At 57.3% G+C, this 22,368-nt stretch overlaps 6 protein-coding genes across 6 annotated transcripts; 2 read left to right on the top strand and 4 right to left on the bottom strand.

The window, feature by feature from the left end:
- Window positions 1-213: 213 nt before the first annotated feature.
- Window positions 214-1,820, bottom strand: MCA1 (Ca(2+)-dependent cysteine protease; the record flags this gene model as incomplete). Its single annotated transcript, XM_066777281.1, has 7 exons — window positions 214-239; window positions 294-463; window positions 514-952; window positions 1,005-1,385; window positions 1,441-1,516; window positions 1,568-1,667; window positions 1,717-1,820. The coding sequence occupies 7 exons, from the start codon at window positions 1,818-1,820 to the stop codon at window positions 214-216; spliced, it is 1,296 nt and encodes a 431-aa protein (XP_066633123.1).
- Window positions 1,821-3,477: 1,657 nt separating this feature from the next.
- SHM2 (Serine hydroxymethyltransferase, cytosolic) lies at window positions 3,478-5,054 on the top strand (the record flags this gene model as incomplete). The annotated part of the gene is made up of 4 exons (XM_066777280.1): window positions 3,478-3,513; window positions 3,570-3,620; window positions 3,671-4,035; window positions 4,091-5,054. The coding sequence occupies 4 exons, from the start codon at window positions 3,478-3,480 to the stop codon at window positions 5,052-5,054; spliced, it is 1,416 nt and encodes a 471-aa protein (XP_066633122.1).
- Window positions 5,055-9,381: 4,327 nt separating this feature from the next.
- On the bottom strand, window positions 9,382-10,246 carry SLS55_005837 (uncharacterized protein; the record flags this gene model as incomplete). The annotated part of the gene is made up of 2 exons (XM_066777279.1): window positions 9,382-9,918; window positions 9,970-10,246. Coding segments are annotated over 2 exons (814 nt in total), but the record flags the coding sequence as incomplete, so codon positions are not given.
- Window positions 10,247-13,355: 3,109 nt separating this feature from the next.
- On the bottom strand, window positions 13,356-15,296 carry SLS55_005836 (uncharacterized protein; the record flags this gene model as incomplete). The annotated part of the gene is made up of 3 exons (XM_066777278.1): window positions 13,356-14,390; window positions 14,445-14,993; window positions 15,048-15,296. 3 exons carry the CDS (start codon window positions 15,294-15,296, stop codon window positions 13,356-13,358), a joined length of 1,833 nt encoding a protein of 610 aa, XP_066633120.1.
- Window positions 15,297-16,801: 1,505 nt separating this feature from the next.
- On the top strand, window positions 16,802-17,378 carry TIF11_1 (Translation initiation factor 1A; the record flags this gene model as incomplete). Its single annotated transcript, XM_066777277.1, has 2 exons — window positions 16,802-16,901; window positions 17,005-17,378. 2 exons carry the CDS (start codon window positions 16,802-16,804, stop codon window positions 17,376-17,378), a joined length of 474 nt encoding a protein of 157 aa, XP_066633119.1.
- Window positions 17,379-19,118: 1,740 nt separating this feature from the next.
- On the bottom strand, window positions 19,119-22,031 carry SLS55_005834 (uncharacterized protein; the record flags this gene model as incomplete). The annotated part of the gene is made up of 3 exons (XM_066777276.1): window positions 19,119-19,667; window positions 19,722-21,686; window positions 21,741-22,031. The coding sequence occupies 3 exons, from the start codon at window positions 22,029-22,031 to the stop codon at window positions 19,119-19,121; spliced, it is 2,805 nt and encodes a 934-aa protein (XP_066633118.1).
- Between the last annotated feature and the right edge of the window lie 337 nt (window positions 22,032-22,368).

The raw sequence follows: 22,368 nt of genomic DNA, 5'->3' as shown, positions 1-22,368 counted from the left end.
CAACAGATCATACGTACCGAACTCCAATTAGTCATGCGAGAAAACAGACAACACGAAAGAAAACCAAACGAAGTTTTGACGCCAGCCCACCGCATCCTCTGGTATACCAATGGCCTTTCGTTATGTACAAATCACTCGTTCAGGATTGCCTCGTAATCACATGACGAACCTAAGGAAACCATGCAATTAGTCCGTTATCGTAACGAACCCTATTTACATCACGTACAGCAAATTCGTGTCTGTCAACATGTTAGCAAAACCGTTTAGTAGCAATAATGACCATGTCCACTTACCCAACGGGTGGCTGCAGCTGAGTTGGGGCTTCTGCGAGTATTTGCCTTCAAGCTCATCACGAATGCTGTTGAGAAGTTGAACGTAGCTCTGCTGGGGGTTCTTCTTGAGGGCATTGATGAAGGCCCAGCTCATCGCACCGGTAGCTTGGCCACCAATGGTTGCGTCAGACCTAAAATAGTTGTTAGCTTGCACCAAAAGCACGGGGTAGTCGCCACGTACGAGGTCTGCGTGTCCTTGCTGCCACTCCACATGATGACGTCTGCTGGACTCGTCTTTGTCCTGAGGTTCCTCTTGTACGTCTCATCGCCAGTCGTAGCCTTCTTGAATAAGCCCATGGCAGTGCTTGCCATGCCACCCAAGTCTCCACGTGCGTACGACGACACAATGCCAAGAAGGCCTTGGCCGGCTTCCTTGGCAAGGTTGGGCTCCTTGAGAACACCCGAGGTGGAGTAGAGGTACGGAAGATCCAGGGCGGAACCAGAGTGACAAGAGTCGAAAATGGCGGTTAGACGGACACCTGGCTGCAGTCCCTGCACCATGATGCGGTGCATTTCGTCGTCCACAATGTGGCCGGCTTGGCGGAAATCAAGGGGGTAGATGACCTCGTCGTATCCATCATCCTCATCGCCATCGAGATCCTTTGTCTGGCCACCGTGACCTGTACGGGTGTGAGCATGTGTTTCAACACGTGAGTGCGGGGTATAGCGTACCCGAGTAGTGGAAGAAGAGCGAATCGTTGGGGCGCGCATCCTTGACCAACCAGTGCATTGCCCTCAATATATTTGCCTTCGTCGGCTGACTCATGGGGTTTTGCTGGTCATCGGTGAGAAGAACCATGTCTTCGCGCTTGTAGCCAAAGTGCTGGTTGAGGTAGGCGCTCATGTTCTTCACATCGTTGATACAGCCGCGCAATTGGCCTCGCTGGCCGAAGTAGTTGATTCCGATGAGCAGCGCTTTGCGTTGGCCAGTGCAGTTCGAGTATTGGAAAGAATAGCCGGAAGGCGCACCATGGCCGAAAGCCTGGGCTTGCTGCGGAGGAGCATGTGGTGCTGAATGGCCGCCCTGCGCGTGGGTGCTGTTGTTAACAGTGGCTGGAGCGAATCAGCGTGTGTTTCTGAGAACATACTGCATAACCGTTGAACGCACGGTTTCCATATTGCTGGTGCTGCGGCGGCGCTCCGTTAGGCGCGCCATAGCCATAGCCCTGCTGCGGCGGAGGGGTCTATATTGGGCGTAAGCACAGGTCCACACAACTGCTCGCGACTCGATATACCTGCTGATAGCCGCCATACTGGCCGGGCGGCGGCGTGCCATAGCCGTAGGGCGGCTGCGGAGAGTGCGCTGGAGGCGGGTAGCCGTACTGGCCTTGAGGGCTGTCTGCTGTGAGCTTGGGTACAAACAGCGGGTGGGGGCGGTACATACGCTCCGTACTGCTGAGGCGGAGGATAGCCCTGTCCGTAGTTCTGGGGCGGAGGAGGTCCACCGTAACCTCCGCCCTGGTATCCTTGACCAGGATAGTACGACATCTGAGGGCTGGGTGCCGGCGGCGGTGGTGGAGCTGTCGCGAAGAAGCGCGTAGTGCTGGGCTCGCTGGGCTGGGCTGGGCGGGTCGAGTCGCGCGGCGGTGCGGGGCGGTGCGGAGCGACGACGAAGGTTGGAGAGGGTGAGAAGGTGAGGCCTGGAGAGAGGAGGCGGAGGCTTGTGAACACCCCGCCGCGTCGGGAGATGGTAGGTAGGGCTGAGGGCGCTGACGACGAGGATCCGGGACAGATCTGCCGGCTGAGCCGATTTCCGCGAGGTTGCAACAACCTGAAGTAGGTACAATGATGCAAGCACCACGCGCACTCGCCACGGCGCACTGTTTATTATTATCCTTTATTTTCTAGGCCTGTGCTACGGTGCGAGACGCTGCAGGGTAAGGGGATGACGCGACGAGGCCCGCATTTTCCTGCCGCGTCCAGCTGCGTTGGTGCTGCTGCCCAGTGCCCAGTGCCCAGCCCTCGCTGCCGTTGGCTTCAACGCCCGCAATCAGCGCGAACACCCCAGCCCGCGCCCCCGTCGGCTGCTCGCCAGCGCCGCTCCAGCGGTCGTGACCTGCCCATCACCCGCATCTGACGTGCGCATGCTCACTGATCAAGAGCCTGCCGCCAGCCCGACGGTCCAGCCTGACGGCACCCACATGCACTCTGTGCCCCAGATTCACCGCTCCGCAGGCGCCTCTCTTGCAAGCGAGCGGCAAGTCCGAGCCCTTCACTCATGCGGTTGTGCGGAGATGGGTGCCAGTGCGGCAAGGGTGCGTTGTGCAAAGCGAGCTGAACTCAGGGCAGCGCCCTGTGGCGCTCGCGACCAATCTTCGGCCGACAACAAGCTCTGCATTATCAGTAGTCCAGCTGTGATGGGTACCGCTTTTGTCGCCTGGTGCCCTGATGCGAGTCTTTGCATCGCCTCGTTGGGAGGAGGCCAGCTGGACGAGTGTGGCTGACGCCCGCTAGCACCGCGCCGCGGCAGGCACCACTGAATCATTGTTTCGAGTTCAAGAAGGCCCTATTCGGACCCTTCTTTCTGGCGCGCAAAATTTCCATCGTGCTGACTTGCAGAACAGACCGTCGGCGCCTTTCGGTGCATTTGCTGTCGGAGTACGGGCTAACTGCTTAACCCCCCAAGCGCCGGAACTTAAATCCTCATGATCCCGCCAAAGTACCGCTGGAAGCCGAACAGCGGCGAATTCGGCAGGATTGCGAGAGGAAACTCTTCGCTGCGATCTTGAGACGGGTGGGATCGCTGTTGGATGGAGCGGAGCCAGGCTCTCTTCGCGAGAACTAGCCATCTCACTGCGGGGAAGACGAGCAGCTCCAACCAGATCGACCCAGGAACCCGAGACCCGCGGGCAACATGGAGCGAATAGAAGAAACAACTGCTTGAAGAGGTTGAAAGAAGATGTCTGCAAGCAGCAATTGCCCCCGAGGCGCTCCGCGAAAGCTCCGCTTTGGCCCGTGATCGGCGGGCGGCCGCGTTGGTCCCTGCTCGATTTTTTGCGCGGGGCAACGCGAAAGATTGAACACCGCGCCAAAGCTTCAAATTCTCCAACGCCCTTCCTTCAATTCCTCTCCATCACTCTTCTTTCCACCACCCCCAATCTTCACACCCCCTATTCGCCGACCCACCACATCGGACTACCTCGCCATGTCTTCCTACGCCCTCCCCAAGTCCCACCAGGACGTGAGTGTGAACTCGCCGATGTCGCCGCCACGCATTCGCTGACTCACAATGTACAGCTCATGGAGAAGTCTCTGATCGAGACTGACCCTGAGATCGCTGAGATCATGGTACGCCTGCCTCCCTCAATGCTTCGGCGCAATTTCCTAACAGCCCGCAGAAAAAGGAGATCCAGCGCCAGCGCGAGTCCATCCTCCTCATCGCCTCCGAGAATGTTACCTCCCGCGCTGTCTTCGACGCCCTTGGCTCGCCCATGTCCAACAAGTACTCTGAGGGCTACCCTGGCGCCCGCTACTACGGTGGCAACGAGCACATCGACGAGATCGAGCTCACCTGCCAGAGGCGCGCTCTCCAGACCTTTGGTCTTGACTCCGAGAAATGGGGCGTCAACGTCCAGTGCTTGTCCGGCAGCCCTGCCAACCTGCAGGTCTACCAGGCCATCATGAGGCCTCACGACAGGCTGATGGGCCTTGACCTTCCCCACGGTGGTCACTTGTCCCACGGTTACCAGACTCCCCAGAGGAAGTAAGTCAACTCGCCGTTTACGAGCAAAGTACAACCATGCTGATTTGACCACCAGGATCTCTGCCGTCTCCACCTACTTCGAGACCTTCCCTTACCGCGTCAACATTGACACTGGCCTGATCGACTACGACCAGCTTGAGCAGAACGCTCTCATGTACCGCCCCAAGGTCCTCGTCGCCGGTACCTCTGCCTACTGCCGTGAGATCGACTACAAGCGCATGCGCGAGATCGCCGACAAGGTTGGCTGCTACCTGATGATGGATATGGCCCACATCTCCGGTCTCATCGCCGCTGGTGTCAACGCCTCTCCCTTCGCCTACGCCGACATCGTCACCACTACCACCCACAAGTCCCTCCGTGGTCCTCGCGGTGCCATGATCTTCTTCCGCAAGGGCGTCCGCAAGACCGACACCAAGACTGGCAAGGAGGTTCTCTACGACCTTGAGGGTCCCATCAACTTCTCCGTCTTCCCCGGTCACCAGGGTGGTCCCCACAACCACACCATCACCGCTCTGGCCGTCGCTCTCAAGCAGGCCCAGACCGACGACTTCAAGCAGTACCAGCAGCAGGTCATCAAGAACGCCAAGGCGCTCGAGGTTGCCTTCAAGGAGCTCGGCTACACCCTCGTCACCGGCGGCACCGACAACCACATGGTCCTGCTCGACCTGAAGCCCGTCGCTCTCGACGGCGCCCGCGTCGAGGCCGTCCTCGAGCAGGTCAATATTGCCTGCAACAAGAACACCACCCCCGGCGACAAGTCCGCCCTCACCCCCATGGGCATCCGCATCGGTGCCCCCGCCATGACCTCGCGTGGTCTCGGCGAGCAGGACTTCAACAAGATTGCCAACTACATCGACACCTGCATCAAGCTCTGCAAGAAGGTCCAGGGCGAGCTGCCCAAGGAGGCCAACAAGCTCAAGGACTTCAAGGCCAAGGTCGCCTCCGGCACCGTCGATGAGATCAACAGCCTCAAGAAGGAGATCGCCGCCTGGGCCGGCACCTTCCCTCTGCCCGTGTAAATGTACTCGCAGGCGGCATGGATGTGTTACTTTCTTGCAATGTTTTTGATTCAAGCTTTTTTTTTTCCAACTTGCACGCATAGAGAGCGTTTGGGTAAAAAAGCAAACTACGACGGGTTCAACAGACGGAAAAAGTGGTATTGGAGGCTTCAACGACCGTTTCATGGAGTATTTACGACGGACAAAAGGCTTGGGTTCGGCGTTTTTCTTTAACATTTACGCGGAGGGGATCCAAAGGATTCCGGGAGATGGGCAGAAGCTGCTTAACCAGCTTTATCGAAAAAATACCAAAGATAACCTGCCAAATCGGGATTTCATAACTCGTGACTGCATTGCTCTATAACTCCTACATGTAACGCGAATATCCAACAGAAGGGAGAAATGAATGAAGATGGTGCATATTGGGTAACTCCAAAGCTTCCTCTCGATTGCGGATTACCTGATTAGGATTAGCCCGGACATTCGACATGTCTGAGGGCGAACGAACCCTCTTAGCTGCCAACAGCGCAAAAAGTAGGCTATGACCTCAACTACACTAGAATGTAGAGCTCGACGTCTTCAGAACCTAATGATATGTCAGACCATATCGCGCCTGTATGCACCTCCAAGTAACGCGTACCAACGTGTATCCGGGCAGGAAATGTACTCTTCCAGAAGTCGAGGATGCGCGGGAGGTTGCGCTTAACGAGATAAGCGAGTGCGGGAATTATGAACATGGCGAGAAAGCTAAGCAGCCCCAGTTTAGCCTCTATGGACCATCCTGGGCTACTGCCATCTGTTGATTGAGCGCGTGGGTGGATCGCGGTAGAAGGCATGTCGGATGTCGTGGCCGGGCGTTATGAATCTTGATATCTTACGACTTGAATAGGCTACTGTTAGTTTTTCTCTCTTCTTTTTCTTGCTTTAGTTTTACTGCTCACCAGTACTTTGGTTGAGGCAATGGCTTCTATCGTGCTCAGTTGATTTGCGAGGCCTATGCGTGGTAGAAGAGGGAATGAAACCTTTGATATCCTACGAGGATCCGTGGGGGGGGGGGGGGGGGGGGGGGGGGGGGGGGGAGTCTTGGACTAAGCCGTGTTTGGGGTGGGTACTGCTTAAGTGAGTGCCTGCACCCACTGGATAGTGGTGTGTGATTGGTCAAGTGACCCCGTGGTGGGTAATGGGTGCTTTTCGACCTTCGCACCCACCTGGAACCCCGCGACCGAGCGTAAGCGAGACCAACCCCGATTAGGGAATGGGGCACAGCGACCGGCATGGGAGCAGGGAAATGGGGCTGCGAAGCCCCCCGTCACCGTTGGTGTCTGTGTTGTCCGATTCGATGAGGACTGAGGCGGATTTGCCGCTGGACAGCGCATTGATTGCGTGAGCTTGGGAGAAAGGGAAAGAGGGCAGAGGTCTAAGTTTAGCGGTTGGGTATAGATGCGACGGGTGCGAGGGCGTTTTGGGTAGCCCTCTGCTGTCTCTGATTGAATAGATGAAGCGGTCGCGTTTGTTGCGACTTTTGGTGTTTTCTTGCCTTCTGTCGCCGGCTGTCTTTGCGGCGGCTCTTCGTTTCTGTTTGGACGGTTGGATACCGTTGTCGTTTTCTCGGTTGAGGCGGGAAGATGGCACCTGTGGAGGTGCTTGTGAAGCTGGGGGATCTTCTGAGGGTTACGGCTCGGGATGTGTTGTTTCTGAAGGACTTGTTGATGAGTGTTGTTAGCCCTAGTGGGCGTGTGAGGTTGAGGGAGTCTAGAGACGGAGTTTGTATTTCGTGTGTCTTTGTGTACATTGTCTAACCGTCTTAGTTTTGCCGTTTTATGAAAGTTGGGCGGAGTTTAAAGATTGTTGTCAGTTGTCGTGTTTATGTTCGGATGGGTGGTCTATATGGAGTGGTCTTCTTGAGCTCTGTGGAGCGGTGGGTTTGACTGGTCACGAGGGGTATTTTTCTGAGGATGAGAAGAGTATGGGGGAGGGAGATGGGCAGACTGCAGCGGTAGACGGATGTGTTTTTATCCTCCTTTTTTTTTTGGAGGTGTTTCGTGGGTACGAGGAGGTATGTTTGGATCGTAGGTTGTCCGGTTTAGGGGAGACTGATTATGGAGTGCTCGGGAATTGCGGCTCCGGTGCCCCTGTTGGCTTTGATCGAGGTTTCTTGGAGAGTGTGGTTGGGGGTTTGAGTATGAGTGTTCCGGTGGATACGGGGGATGAATGGGAGAGGATGCGCGGGTTTAGTTTCCTTTGCCTTTTTTTTTTTTTTTTTTGGTTTCTGTGGCCTTGCATGGCTGGAATTAGAGGGTTAGGTGTTACGGGGTTATGTTGTTTTTTGTCTTAATGGCTGAGGTGCGTGGGTGGTCTTGTGGGGTGGTTGAAATTGAGCAGCCCACGCCTCTTGTGTTGCTGTCCGCGGCTAACGGATTTAGTCTCGGTAGAATCTAGGATGAGTGCACCGCTTATTGTGTCACACCATAAACATATCTCATGGTAGGCTCGAACGCTCGAACTGCACCTAGCACGAGCATTTACTTTAAGCACCACGTGTAGGTTATTTCGTCTAAGACCTCCTATAACAATTCCATAAGCAAACAGGCCTCCGCGGGAGCGCAAGTCATACACCTAGTGCGTCTGGCCTGCCAAGCCGAGACTTGCTCACCAAATCACTTGCCCACTTCCTCTTCAGTCTCCGATTTCACTCCAATGGCAGCATCGAACCCAAATTCCAAAACGATATCCTGAATGTTCCAGAACACAACACCGAACAGCCACAAGAAAAGGCACAGCACCAGCTGCACCGCTTGATGGTATGTAAGTAGCTACAAAAAAGCCCTAAAACAAGGAAACCCCATTAGAAAACAGACTCTGCCATTTCTCTTCTCTTTTTCTTGTGTTTTGTACCTCATCTTACAAGAACAAACGTCGTGGCGGTCGTGGTCTCTTGTTCTCGTCATTCGTAAAGGGTCGTGTGCCTCGTGTGTGTGCATGTTGTCGTGAACCACCTCGCGTTAAAATCCCAAGCTTTCCCCACCGCTCCGACCCCGAAAAAAGACATCAAAACCGAAGCATGAATGAAAACGAGTGGATGGACGACACGCAGGATTCCAGAATCCCGCACATCAGCCGAGAAAGGAAAAAAGAAAGAAAAAAACGGCAAGAAAGAAGAAGACATAAACGATCCCCGGTAAAGAGAGCGCGCGCATCGCCCCTCTCTCTCTCCTTACCAACCGCCCCGCCCCTCCTACCCCCAACACCACCACCAACACCAACAAACCCCTCCCCTCTCTCTCCTCTTCCCCATCCCCATCCACCACCTCAGCAAAAAAGAAAAAAACAAATCACTCTCCCCCCCTCCTCAAAAACCTCAACAACCCACCCCTCCTCCTCGAACCTCCTCCTCCATCCACGACCGGCATGCCGCCCACGGCCGGCAACCCGCCCCTGCCCATGGCCGCGGCCTCGACGTTCGCCCGCTCCATGGCGGCGTAGTCCCACGGCACCGTCCACTTGCGCATGGGTATCTCGCCGAGCTTGGTGCTGTCGGACGAGAAGCTGTACGTCGACGGCGACGCCGTGGGTGCGTTGAGCATCATGCCGTGGCGGGAGAGCTGGGCCGAGGGGTGGAGGAGGTGGAGGTTGACGGCGGAGGAATTGCTGCAGTTGGAGCTGGTGCTGGTGCGGGGCTGAAGCTGTTGCTGTTGCTGTTGCTGTTGCTGAGCGGGGTTGGGCGGGCGTGGGCGCGGTGGTAGCGCTTGGAGGTGCTGCTTCTTTGGCGGTGGCGCGGGGGGTTGGCGGCGGTGGAGGACGTTGGGGTTTGGCGGGGGAGCCGGGGGCGGCGTGTCGCTGCTTCCTGGGAGCTCGGCGAGGGCGGCGGTCGAGACGGGGAATTTGGGCGGACGGGCTGGTTGGGAAAATAGAGGGGCGACGGAGGCGGTGGCGGTGGCGGCGGTGGGCTGATGGTGGGCTTGACGTTGCGGGATAGCGAGCGGAGCTGGTTGGTGGGCCTGGCGTTGAGGGATGGCTAAGGGAGCTGGCTGGTGAGCGTGACGTTGAGGGATGGCGAGAGGAGCTGGCTGGTGATGTTGCTGCTGAGGCGGGATGACGGGGAGATTGGTAGTTTCACGCAACGGTCGAGGTCCGTGGGGCCAAGTCTCTGGGCGTTGGAGGGGAGGGGCGCTCGTGAGGGCAGGCGACTGGGCTTTTGCCGTCATTGGAGCGGCCGCGGGAGGCTTGGTGGGAAGTTTGACGGGCTTCCTGGTGAGGGATTTCTCGCGCGAAGGGGGCTGAGAGGTGGCAGTGGCTTTGCTGTAGCTCGGCGGAGGGTCTGACCTGCTGGTAGAGGTTGATTGCGAACGAGGAAGCTGAGGCCTGGGGGGAAGGTCCGTGGGGAAGAACGAGTTGACGGGGGTCGAAGCGGAGGAGCCAGAGGAGGCGTTGTTGTTTTGCCGTTGTGATTTTGAGGACAGGGCTGTGGAGGAGCTGTTCTTCAAAGGAGGGTACTTGGCGGCATTGCGAGGTCTTCGAACTACCATGACAAGCTCCGTCTGGGACCGCCTATGCTTGGGCTTGGCGCCGGGTATCCGCTTGGCGTTACCGCAACCACCACGCTGTCTTAGATTCGTCGATGATGCACAGTCAGGATGGTGATGGCTGCCGCAGCTCGGGCATTTGTGTCGAACGCGATCCAGGACAAGCTGTGACTGGGAGAGACGCTGGTAAAGCTGGCCCAAGGCGTCAACGGCCTCGGCCCTCGACGTGTCGGACAGGCTAGTGAGCGACTTGTAGTCGGGATGATGGTCGTTCTTCCCAGGAGTCAAGAAGGCTCCAATGATGGCTACGAGGCCGCTGTTGAGCTTGAGCAGGACTTCAGTGAGGGATGCGTGGGCAATTGCTGTGGGGTGGTCAGTACAGCGTCGAGGCTAGGGTTGGACAAGCATCGTACCATCGCCTTGTGCGAACTTCTCGCCAACGGCCGCATAGTTGGTCTCGTAGTGGCGCTGGATGTCGACGGGATTCTGCCTGAGTGAGTTGCTGAGCTGCAGCTCGTCGCCGGAGGGCTCGATCTGAGCAGGCGTCGCGCGGTGGGGCTTCTTGGTCGACTTCCGGCGGCGACGTCTCTCGCGCAGGCGCTTGAAGACGTCGAGGCCGTTGGTGAAGGCGCCAACGATGGCCAGAACAGAGTCGCCGACCGGGGTGTCGCGCTGCTCGCGGTGCGCCATGCTCGCACTCAGGCGGTCGCTCCAGCGGTCGCAGCGGCAATGGGAACGACGACCTAGGGGGCCGAATGGGGAGCAGGCCTTGGGCGGGAGGGGGATTCGGCGGGTTTATTTGGCACATGTTTGTTGACTGGTGCCCTGAGCGGGCCTGGGTAGCGGGGGCAATAGCAAGTCTAGCCGCCGTATCGCGCGCCGCCAGCCTATCGCTCGTCCGGGGAGCACGGCTCCGCGTGCATTAGCTCCCAGCCCCGTCTCAACCCTGACAACACGCCGTGCACGCGGCCCCTCGAGCCTGACTGGCCTGGCCCGCGGCCGGCGTGCAGATGCGGCGGCTGGCGGCCGTCCGTGGAACGAGCTGAAACGGGCCTTGAGCGTTTGGCGAGCTAAAACAGACTTTGTCGAATCATCCATGTCGCGTCGCGCGTTCGCGTCGCGGTGTTGCAGCGTCACGCCTGCCAGATCTTCGCTCTTTCCGGCTAGTCCTCGCACCGAATCTGTGCCTGAGGCCGGAAACGGCTCGACGTCGCCTCCCGCAGTGCGCCATCCGCTGCAACTGCATGCACGCACGCTCCGTCAGCATCGTGCCCGGCCACTCACGTCCTCATGCCGCCTGGCAGACTCCCCCATTTGCCAGGCCGACAGAGCAGCCCAATGCCGAAGCCTTCGTCTCAGTGGACGCCCTGAACACGTCTTCCTTCAGTTGCTCGCATGTGCGATCCCGCTCCCAGCCTCCCCTATTTCGCCAATCCGCAGTTGCGTCTCGAGAGGAGGCTTCAAAGCTTCGTGGATCCGCTGCCTTTTCGGTGGCTGGCTCAACGTGTTTGCAGGATCAACTGCGCGGAAGAGTGTGCTGCAGTCGCCGCGTCGCTTGTTACTCGTGACGTAGCTACTTTGACGTAGACTGAAGTCTGGGCTGAGGCAGCCTGGCGGTGGCTGGGAATCACATGCTCTCTGAAGTGCCGCCGTCAAAACCTCAGAACTCCAACCTTAAAGTCATCTAAACCTTGAGGAGCAACTCATCGCTTAGTAGAAATTCAAGCCCAAGGGACACCACTTTCAGCTGAACCAATACTTGAGACTTGGAAACCTGTGGATATTAGCCAAGCTGATGTTCAAAAGGTTATAGTACGGGATGGGTACATGTAACTCTCCAACATCCCTTTCATCACTATCTACGACTACAGGCCCTTCACGCTTTCCGATACCTTTGGGCACGCCTGTCTATGCACGCTTACTCTCCACTAATCTATCATGGAGGAATGCTGATAAAGATAGGGGAGATCTTACAGCCTACTCCTTTTTTCTACTTTCGCAAGTCATGTTGTAGCTCACAATTGACCTCAATCTCGACTAAGCCTATTAGGTACACTGCGGAGTGTGGCTTGCGATTTCCAAAAGTGAACCTCGCCAGCCGGAAGAGGTGCGTTTAATCATTCACGTGTCATCGAAGTCTTATGACTAGGATCACGGCATACTATTCATGCTCCCAAGTGTAAGTTTTCCTACTATATTCAATTCAAGGGCTTTGAGCCTCTACACCAACAACCCCGGGCGCCGGGCCCATGAATCATTCCCTGTACCCCTTTGAATAATCTCAATTTCAATACAGAGAAATAATTCCATAGGAGCCATTCTTTATCAACCACATTCCTGAAAGTTGCTGTTGCAGTATCAAACACCAGAATCCTCCGTGGCATTGTTACCCGAAGATGGATATTTCAGACTCGAGGCGAGAACACGTTCATACACAATGAAACTCGGACGTGATACGCTGACAGGTCCATCAAAAGAGTTTCCGGCCCTTTCGTAACCGTGGAGGTTCGGATCACACACTACGGAAACCGCCCTCGACGAGGCTCTTCCCGTCAAGCACAGTGGTTTTCGTCAGGGGACACCACGAACGGCCACTTCATCAAATCCAAGCCCAGGAGGATGCCAATGGCACAAAGAAGACCCGGAACTCGTCCATCATATATAGTACAGTGGCTCCACACTGAGAAAAACTCGGTTTCTACAAAGAAGAAGAATAATAGCCCAGCGATGAATACGACACCACCTCTGGCTCCTCGACAACATCACTCCAAATGCCCTCCCTCCAAAACGCCACAACCCCACACCCTCCTCTCCCTCATCACCACCACCGCCGCCCACGCGCTCTGCACCCACGACCCCCTCCCCCCACCCCCTCCACGCCCTACGCCAAACCCCGCCCTTATCTCCCCCCGCTCCGCCGTCTAGCCATCGACACGGCCCTCCCCACCGGCGGCAGCAGCAGCAGCGACAGCGACAGCGGCAGCGGCAGTTAGCCGTACGAGGAAAACGTGATACAGCGAAAGCCAGGAAAGACTGCGCCATCATCTTCGTCGCGCGCGAGTGCGAGGTGGTGGACGGGTTCCGGGCACGAGCGAACGAGCGAGCCAGCAGCAGCGGGGCCGCGGAACGAGGGGTGGGGGGGGGGGGGGGGGGGGGGGGGGGGCGGTTGGCGTATGCTCGCAACGGATTGTGTGAGTTGTGTTCAAATCTTCTGTTAGGGGATATATCGAGTTCGGTCAGGTCGGCCGCATATACTGGGGAAAGGATGTATACAGTTTACTGCCCCACTCTTCGTTCATGGTTGCTAACCCCACTCAACTCTTCAAAATGACATGCATCTTACCATCTTCTGAACCTGCTTCCGCTACCAGGCGGACTAGCCGTCGCAGCCATGCCCTGACGAATCCCACTGTGATCCGGCACCGTCCCTCTGATTGCCGTTGGGGAGACGGATGGCTGGTTTCTGATGTATTATATTTACTATGGATGGTGAGAAGGAAGATAGACTCGCGTCGGCCACGAAGCCGGCGAGGTGCTCCGAGCGGTACATGGCCGTTTGGTTCTTCAATTGCACGTCGTTAGGAGTCTACCACTGGCTAGACCTGAGAGCATAGTCTTTCTGCTGTTGCATCTCCTCCACTTATTCGCTTGTCCGGTTATGAAAGTGTCTTTTGGTCATATTGACGAATTGTAGAGTACCACTTGGACTTCCCGTTACTCCGCGGTGCAGTGATGCAGCAAGTATGTACGGGTAGGGAACTGTAAGAAAAAAAAACCCCCCCAAGAAACGGCGGACCCACTACTTCTTAACCGCAAACCCATCCCCCGCCTGCACCAACACGCCCTCCTCCACCATCCGCCCCAGCAGGACACCCACCTCCTCGACCCCGAACGGGAACCCGCCCATCAGGGCCATCTTCAGCATGCCGCAGACGCGCTCCGCCCCCATACGACCATTAGCCGTCAGCATGCCCACGACGAACTGGCGGTACGTCTGCATGTTCTCGACCAGCACATCCTCCGCGCTCTTGACCGCGCCGCTCCCTGCCGCCTCCTGCTCCTCGGCCGCGAGCGCTGCCGCCGCCGCCGACGCGTCGTCCGCGTCGAGCTCGGCGAGCGAGTCGATGACGGCGAAGGACGTGTTGTTGTCGTCGTTGCCGCCTTTCTGCTGCTGTTGCTCGAGAAGCACGCGGTGGCCGACCCAGAAGGTGAGGGCGGAGCGGACGAGGGCCTCGTCCATTTCGAGCGCGGCGCAGAGCTGTTCGACGGTCCTGGTCACGGGCGGTTTCTTCCGCTTGGGCTTTTCCGGCGTGGGGGCGACGTCGGGGGCGCCGACGGCGCGGAGGCGGGCGCGACGTTGGTGCTGGCGCTCTTCTTCTTCGGTCATGGGCGTCTCGTCTTCGTCGTCGGCGTCCGGGTTGTCGTCGGTTTCTTGGAAAGCGTAGATGACTGCGGCTTGCCAGGGGAGGACCTCGAGCTCGAGAGACCGGTCGTCGAAGTCGAGGGACACGGCGACGCGGCCGAGGGCTGGCAGCCAGTGGAGTTTGCGCATGTCCTTGATGCCTTCGAACCCGGCTTCGTATTCCTTCATGAGCTGTTGGATGGGTTCGGGGAGATGGAAATCGTCTTCGCGTAACGAGGGCCAGAAGAAAGACGAAAGAATTTGCGAGTTGAGCTCGGTGGGGATCTCTTGGTACACGTCTGACTGCTGTTCCAGGATGTCGTGAATTTGCTTGTTCATCCGTTTGGACTCGAGCACGTCCTTGAGCATGACCTCGCAAGCTTGGAGGTTACTGTCTCCAAGGCGTAACTTGAACAGTTCAAGAAGTCGTATCTGGAAGACTGGTCAGCGAGCAAATCATGCGAAGACGGGAAAGTCGCTACTGACCTCCTTCTCAAAGTCAGAGTCCTCGTTTTTGAGGAGATGCTCTCCAAGAATGTTCTTCAACTCGTTGATAAAGTCCTCTCGATCGTACAAGCTCAGCAGATACGCCAAAACGTTCTCCGACTTCGCTTTCCTGTACTCTGGAGAAGCATCAACGGGATCAGGCATCCAATTCATATCTGCCCAGTTCAGCTCCTGATCTTCATCCTGAACATTTGCAGCAACAGGGTTGAGCATCTCTTCGGCAATCTCAGCACTGATGTCTGAGCTCAGTTCGACGCGATTGCCGTACTCGTCTTCCACGTCCGCCAGCAAACTGGAAACGATGATGCGAGCCGTATCCTCACGATCTCTCAAGTAACGGCGAATGGGTCTGGCCACCTTCTCGAGTAGGATCCCTTTCGGATCTAGCTCAATAAAGGCTCGGATGACGTAGATGTAAGTATCGAGGATGTGGGTTGTCGTGGCGCCGGCATGAAGGAGTCTGCGAGCAACCTGCTGCAAGAAGCTATTCGTGAGATGATTTCTTGCTGCTGGCGACGTAATGTATTCCTGTGTCTGTCAGTCGGGTACGTCCTCAAGAATTCGCAACGGGCACCATCCTACCTTCAAATCCAGGATAGCGCCCAGGGACCGATCCCAATTGACAATGTAGTCAAAGAGATTCTCCACTCTCGCCCTCCCCAACCTCCCAATTGCCATGTTCGTCCATTGTTGAACCTCGTTGGCCTCAAACATCTCCTCATCCCCCGTCAAGCATGACAGGATCTCCCTGATGAAAGGACTATAGCCGTCCTTAATCCACTCCCGCAGAACCCTTGTCATAGGCTTCCTCCCGTACCAATCCACCTTCATATGATGACTCCCAATAAACGCATCCATCAAGCAATCCATCGCCTGCGCCGCCGCCCTCTGCGCCTGATCGCCTCCCAACCCCACATCCCTCAGCTCCCTCAACAGCGCCGCCACCCTCTCCCTCACCACCCGGCCCTCCTCCTCGCCCCCACCACCACCACCACCCCACCCGCCCCCGCCCCCGCCCTCCAGCCCAAACAGCCCGCACCCAGCATCAAACAGCACCCACGCCAGCGTCTTCGCAAACCTCTGCTGCGGCAACGCATGCATAACAATCGCATGCAAATCCCTCCGAAACTTCCTCGCCACGCGGTCCGCCCTCGCAACACGCGCAAAGGCATCATCGCCATAACACCACGCGCCATCATCCACCTCGCGCACGACGGGCAACACGCACTCGTCCAGATGCGACAAGTAAAACGCCTGCGCGGCGCGCAGCGTCGCGGCGGTGCGCTCGAGCGCCTTCCACGGCGCGCCGTGCGCCGTCGGCACGGGGCCGCGCCACGCCGCCAGCGCCGCCGGCCGCACGTACGCGACGAAGTGCTCGCGCGCCTCATTGGTGTACCATTCGAGGAGGTCGGGGAAGAGGCCGCCGCCGCCGCCGGCACCGCCGCTGGGGTTGGTGATGTCGTGGTCGCTGTTGTCGGGCCGGCCGTCGCCGATGAGGAGGTAGCGGAGGGCTTCTTCGACGTCGGCGTTGAGGCGGTGGTGGTGGTGTTTGCGGGGGCTGGTGGTGGTGGTGGTGGTGTTGTTGTCGCTGATGCTGGAGGGCGGAGGGTGCCATTCGGGGAGCTTTAGGAAGCGGGTCGCCGTGTTCCAGGCGACGTTGCGCTGGACGAGTTTGGGGTTGTTTTGGGCGGCGGCGGTTCGGTCATGGTGGTGGTGGTGGTGGCTGCTGCGCGAGTGGTATTGTTGGTGGATGGTGGTGTCGGGCGGTGCGACGGCGGCGGAGAGCGGGGTGGGATGGGCCGAGGACGAGTGGTAGGAGCCGTGGGACTGGGCGGCGAAGGGGAAGACGGAGGCGAAGATCAGGTTGCGCTGGTTCTGCAGGGCGGCGGCCATGGCGATTGCGGTGGCGCTGGTCGCATGGGGGCGCCTTCGCGGTGGTGGATGCGTGTTTGTATACAGTAAATAATTGTTGTTGCCGGAGAAGCTCTGGCCTGGCTGCGCGTCCCATCCGCGAAGGGACGGCTCGACCAGCAGCGCGCAGTCACGGGACCCGACGTCCGCTGCGCTGAGCCAAAGCGCAAAAAACTGCCCCGCCACCCGGCGATTATGGCGCCACACTCGAAGCCGGGGTTGACTGCGGTCCAGTCAGAGGTACTGTAGCCTAGCCAGCGGCTACTAAATATCAAGCCAGCCCACACCGCTCTTGCGTTCCCCTCCACATCGACGTCGTCGTAGCGCACCGACTCCTCCCCCGCCGCTTTCAGCCCCGCCGCGCAAGAACATCATCCTCGCCCACACCCGCCACACCCGCCACACACTGGTCGACACACGCCGCCATGCCCAAGAACAAGGGAAAGGGCGGTAAGAACCGCAGAAGAGGAAAGAACGAGAACGACAACCTCAAGCGCGAGCTGGTCTTCAAGGAGGAAGGCCAAGGTACGTCTCCTCCTCCCCGTCGCCTTCAGCAAATCCGCTGGCCGTCACCCGCAGCCTCAGTATGCAACTCAACCAACTAACAACACCTTGTCTCCCAACACAGAATACGCCCAAGTCGTCAAGATGCTCGGCAACGGCCGGCTGGAGGCGCAATGCTTCGACGGCGAGAAGCGGCTCGCGCACATCCGCGGCAAGATGCGCAAGAAGGTGTGGATCAACCAGGGCGACATCATCCTGCTGTCGCTGCGCGACTACCAGGACGAAAAGGGCGACGTCATCCTCAAGTACAACAGCGACGAGGCCCGCTCGCTCAAGGCCTACGGCGAGCTGCCCGAGACGGCCAAGATCAACGAGACCGACACCTACGGCGGCGAGGGCGACGAGGGCGGCATCGGCTTCGAGTTCGACGACGACCGCAGCGACGACGACGACGCCGACGGCGGCAACCTCAAGGAGGTGGATATCGATGACATCTAAATGTTTTTTTTTCTTTTTCTTTGTTGGATCGGGAAGGGGATGGATGGGGGGAAAAAGGAACGGACGTGCGGACGTTCTTTTTGGGTTGCGCTTGGGCTTCGCTACGGCGGGATGCATGAAAGGCTGACTCCCCGGTTTTCTCGTTTGCATATCAAGCTGGCTGAGCTGATCGCCGTACGAAAGGCGGCTGTTGGCTTACGTTCGGCGTCGGTGGGAATGGAAAAGGAAGCATGTCTTGAGCTGCCGTCTGCGGACGGCTATTTCTACTCGCAAGAGGGCATACGGCATTTCTCTTCGGCAACCATATCAAAGTTCGCCGGGCATCGCGGACTGAAACTGAAAACCTCCGTCTCATGTCCGAAAGCGGTACCCCGACGGACGCGTTCTACTTCTCGTCCGAGGAACGGTTTTGGATAGCTTCAACAGGATACGTCATGGTTCTGTTGAGGTCCCTTTCTGTCCTCCCCATTTTCCAAGTTTTCCTCTTTTGGGATGTGTTCATGACGGGCTTTGAGGGAAACGTTACTAGTCACGACCTCACGAATGCATATTTTCCTATTCATGATAGGCAACAACGAGAATCAGTAAAGAAGCGCGAGTCGTTCAAATCCGAAAGTTCCTATAGGACTGTTTTTAGTGATTTAAAACTGGTCATCTTTCGCAGCGCACTCTTCCAAACCACTCCAAGTTGCATACGTGCGCAACGATGATATTCCATGTCACTCATCATAGCTAGTTGTATTCCTCCCGCTACAGCGGGTTGTAGAATATTTGACCCTTTTCGTGCTCTCGCGCAGGACGCTGTATATGGGGGATAGTTAAAGTAGACAGACATCCGGACATAGATGCGTTTCTGAACCTCGACCAATACATCCAGGCACAAGATCCCACTACAACCGGCGTACGCACGGTGCAACAAAACCTCTTCAAGACAGATGCATGTAGAGCTCAGCGCTGCTCCCCTCACGAAAAACACATACAGACAGACAGGCCAAAAAAGACATTGTAATTATTCGTCCATTCGCCACTACTAACGAAGTTTCGCAAACCCAGTGACTACCCTTCGCACCTCTCAGTCTCAGTCTCTTTATTTGTTGTTAAAAGCGACGTACTTCAATTGCCATCCGTTCCCCGTTTCATCTCGTGAAGAAAAACCCAAGTTCGCGTCCGTCCATCCCGTTCCATTTGTTCTCCCCCAAATCGAAAACGCCTGACTTTGACGCCTTTAGCGCGCGCGGTAAAAAGACCAATAACGACGACAACAACGAGAAACCGGTCAAACTAAAGTAGCGGCGGAGAGTAGAGTATGTACCCTTGCCTTTCCCATCTGGTAGAAAGAAAAGAAGAGAGAAAGAACGCCCGGTAGTCCCAATCCACGAAGTGTCTTCTCGCGTAGAAGGACAAGCGATCGAAGTGTTTGAAAAAGAAGAGGTCAGCAATAGTAGTAGTCCATCTCCATGGCCGACGGGAGCGTTTTGTTCCCGTGAACCGAAAAGCCGGAATTATGGACAACCAGTCAAAAAATGAGAGCAAAAGCAACTTAAAAGTCCACCCGTCCCGTCCCAGAACCCACACGTATGTAAACCATTCCCATTTCTTCGTCTTTTTGCTGATGAAAACCCCGATTGAAAACCCCAAATGCAAGAAAACATGCCCCGATCAAAAAGGAACCTGAAGAAACTGGCTGAATGGTATGTAAGCTCCTGCAATACATGAAGACAAGGGGGGGTATTTGTGGGGTCAAAGTTTTCCATGCCTGGCTTTGAAGATCGCCACCTTGTCATCGTAGAACAAGATTTCCCGAAGTCTCAGGCGAGGACCTCCAGCGCCGTCTTCGCTGTGTATGAACGAGTCGTCGTCGTCATCGTCGTCGAAATCATCATCGTCCTCATCTTCATCTTCCTCCTCACTGTCGTCGTCTACAAGGGGACCCGAATCGTCCTCGTCGTGACCATCGTCTTCGTCGTCTTCGTCTTCGTCATCCGTGAAGCCCAACGGGTCTACGACGCCAGGAATTGCTGCGGCAGCAGAGGGATTTGCTGCCGTTGGATCGTAAGGATGCGCGCCGCCTGTATGGCTATGCGAGACCTTGTTCTCAAGCACTTCGAAGCACTTGTTCGCAATGCCCATGTAGCAGATTTCGATTTCTGGCCGTAGAGTGATAATATCGACGATTTGCAGCGCAAGTTCGCGGGGATCGATGTTATTGCCGTGTGCATGTTCCGCTATGTGCGGAATGTACAGCGAGCGGACAGTCGGAATGTTCGGTAGACGTTGGAGGAAGTAGTGCTGTCACTCAGTAAGTTGGCTGTTTTGACATATCCTTAAGCTCACGCAACTTACCCAGTCATGGTAATCAATTGTGAAAGCAAGTTCACGGAGGCTGGGCATGCGGCCACTAGTCATGAAGGTGATGATTTCCCGATTGAGCATCCATCGCTTCCATCTGGTGTTGCCAGGCACATGATCCAAAGAGCCCTTTTCGCTACTGTCAATCATGAGTTTCTTCAAGCTTGCGCGATGCCGCTTAAGAGGGCCACGGAAGATGGAGTCGATGGGTACGGAGGAGTGATAGGTGCGGTCTTCCTGCAGGAAAAGAACTTCGAGACTGTTCGGCGCCAAGGTTTCCCTAAGGAAAGCGATGAGAGATGGGGAGACGGTGTTCGTGTGGATCTTTTTCAGGTTCAGGTGATACTCCAATCGGTTATGGCTCGCATGGCTCTTAGAGGGAGATCCGGAATTGTAAGCTTGAGGCGGATTCCGAGGCGTGAACTGCCGGCGCAATGCCTTCCAGAGCTGCTCGTGATTGCTGCAGTTGAGGAGGGTCAAAGACGTGAGTCGGGGCCAATCAAATGCTTGCAGCATCACCGAGACGGAGAGCGGCACACGCTCCAGCTCGAGGGTCTCAAGTTGAAGCTTGGTGTTTAGCATGGGGCCAATGTTGTTCTTCCGCTCTTGGCGTTCAAGATCAGCGTTGGGCCGACTCCTGAGAGGTCTCCGAGGTTCACTCGAGGCGGATGAAGAGCTGTTCGTATGGGCAGGTGATGTTTGGTGGGCATTTGATATTGGTGACGTCGTAGGCGGGGTTCCGAAAACACTAGGCGGTCCGTCTTCACTGACAGGGCTAAGGTCTTGCTCGCGCTCTGACGCTGCGGGGGGTTCTGCCAGGTTGATCTCACTCTTTGCAGACAGCGCACCGGTCGCAAGGGCGCCATCTACGCCGCTGCCAGCCTCGGCTTGTTCTGCTAGTGGGGAATTCCGCCGCATGTTGTACACCCGTCCCACCAGGATTCCGAGAACGCCTCCGAGCCTCTTCTCGCCAATCTTACTTGCTGCAGTCCAAAGCGTGCGGTGATCTACCTGCTGAACGCCATCACCTTCCCACGCTGTTGTCCAGTCTCTCTCTTGATCATGTGCATGCTTTGCAATGCCAACGCGCAACTCTCGCAGCTTCTTTTGGGAGCGTCCAATCAAAATCGCCATTTCGTCGAGGTAGGGAAGCTCATCGATGTCAAGAACGCTAAGGCTCTTCAACGCAGGAATAACGGAGAAGGTAGGATGCTCGACGCGGTCAATGGCCGACATTCCCGCAGAAGATTGCATGACCGATACCACCATGGGCGCCGGAGCTGCTGCCACCCCGCTGACGTGATGGGCGTGTGGAGGCGGCGGCGGGATGTGGCCCACAGGCAACGGAGGAGGGACGATGGGCGTGGTAAGGTCGGCGGCGGTGTTGTCATGCCATCGGATCCACAGGCGTTCCAGCCTACAGTCGTGTCCATCGTCGCGGGTAGCCAGGGACGATAGGGCGAGCCAGACGTCTCTCAGCACGCCGGTGGGCATGTCCCAAACAAAGGTCTCGAGGTTGCGCATGCGCGCGACGGCAGTAGCAACGAGGGTCCCGAGCATCTTGCCGCTTTCTTTGGAGATGAGATACTCGTGAACCCATTCCGGCGGCCCATTCCCAAGCGAAAACTTCTTTGTATACTCGGCGAAGTGATTTCCATGTCGACGGCGAGGAATTGGGAAGGGCTCGACGGGCTGGCTTCTTGCCGGTGCGAGGCGCATCCGCTCAGCCCGTTTCTGCTCGGCATACTGGACCTGGGCTGTGGATTCGCCGAAGAGCTCGTTGCCCATGACCAGGGTTGCGAGGCCGTAGGTCAGCGCATCGACGCCAGAGCGCTGCTCGGCGTTAACGGTGTTGTCAGGCCATACGATATCAAAGCGCGCGTAGATGTGGGGTATGGTGATTGCGTGCAAGGCGGAATGGCACAGGGCGAGCGAGGTCAGGTCGTTGGTGTGCGGGAGCTATGGCCGGTCAGCAATGCTCGTCACAGCAGCAGCGCAGGGATGCGCTCTCACATGGTCGATGATGGCCTTGAGGATGTCGACGGGCAGGTCCAGCAACTGAATGGGGCCCTTCTTCTCCGCGATGGCGGTCCATTCCTTGGCCTTGCCGTTCAGCAGCTTGGTGAGAGCTTCCTGGGGGCGTTGCGGGTCGGCGGCCATGGGCTCGGCGCTGGCCTGACCGCCAGGCGTGGCTTCGTGGTCGAGCGCGTGGGCGGCGGGGGCAGCCAGTTTCGCAGACGAGAGCGCAGGGCGGCTTGCGACAGAGTCGTCCTGGGTGATGGGCGTCAGGGTGCCCTCGGACATGGTTGGACTGGGCGGGGACGAGGAGTCCATGGCGGCGTCGTTTCAAAGGTCGGGGCTCCTCGTAGGCGTGTGCTCGGCGAGCGAGGAGTGCTCACGCATGGGCGTGGCGCATGTGCGTGGGATGCGAGCGCAGGAGCCGGGTTGGGGGCGCGCGATCACGTCGCACGGCGTCCGTCGCGCGGTGAGGGCAGTGGGCGGGCGGGCGTGGGAGGGTCTGTGTGCTGGGTGAGGCTGGAGCGTCGATGCTGGCTGGGGATGCGGAGGTCCACTCCAGCTGGCCTGCTCAGGTGCGGTTGGCCGGGGACCGGCACGCACCACGAAGCAACGCCTGGCCGCC

Source organism: Diplodia seriata, assembly GCF_021436955.1.
Source record: "Diplodia seriata strain FDS-637 chromosome Unknown scaffold_5, whole genome shotgun sequence".
In the NCBI taxonomy this organism is placed as follows: Eukaryota; Fungi; Ascomycota; class Dothideomycetes; order Botryosphaeriales; family Botryosphaeriaceae; genus Diplodia; species Diplodia seriata.
The sequence above is the reverse complement of the archived record's forward strand: the minus strand, read 5'-3'. Positions and strand labels throughout refer to the sequence as shown.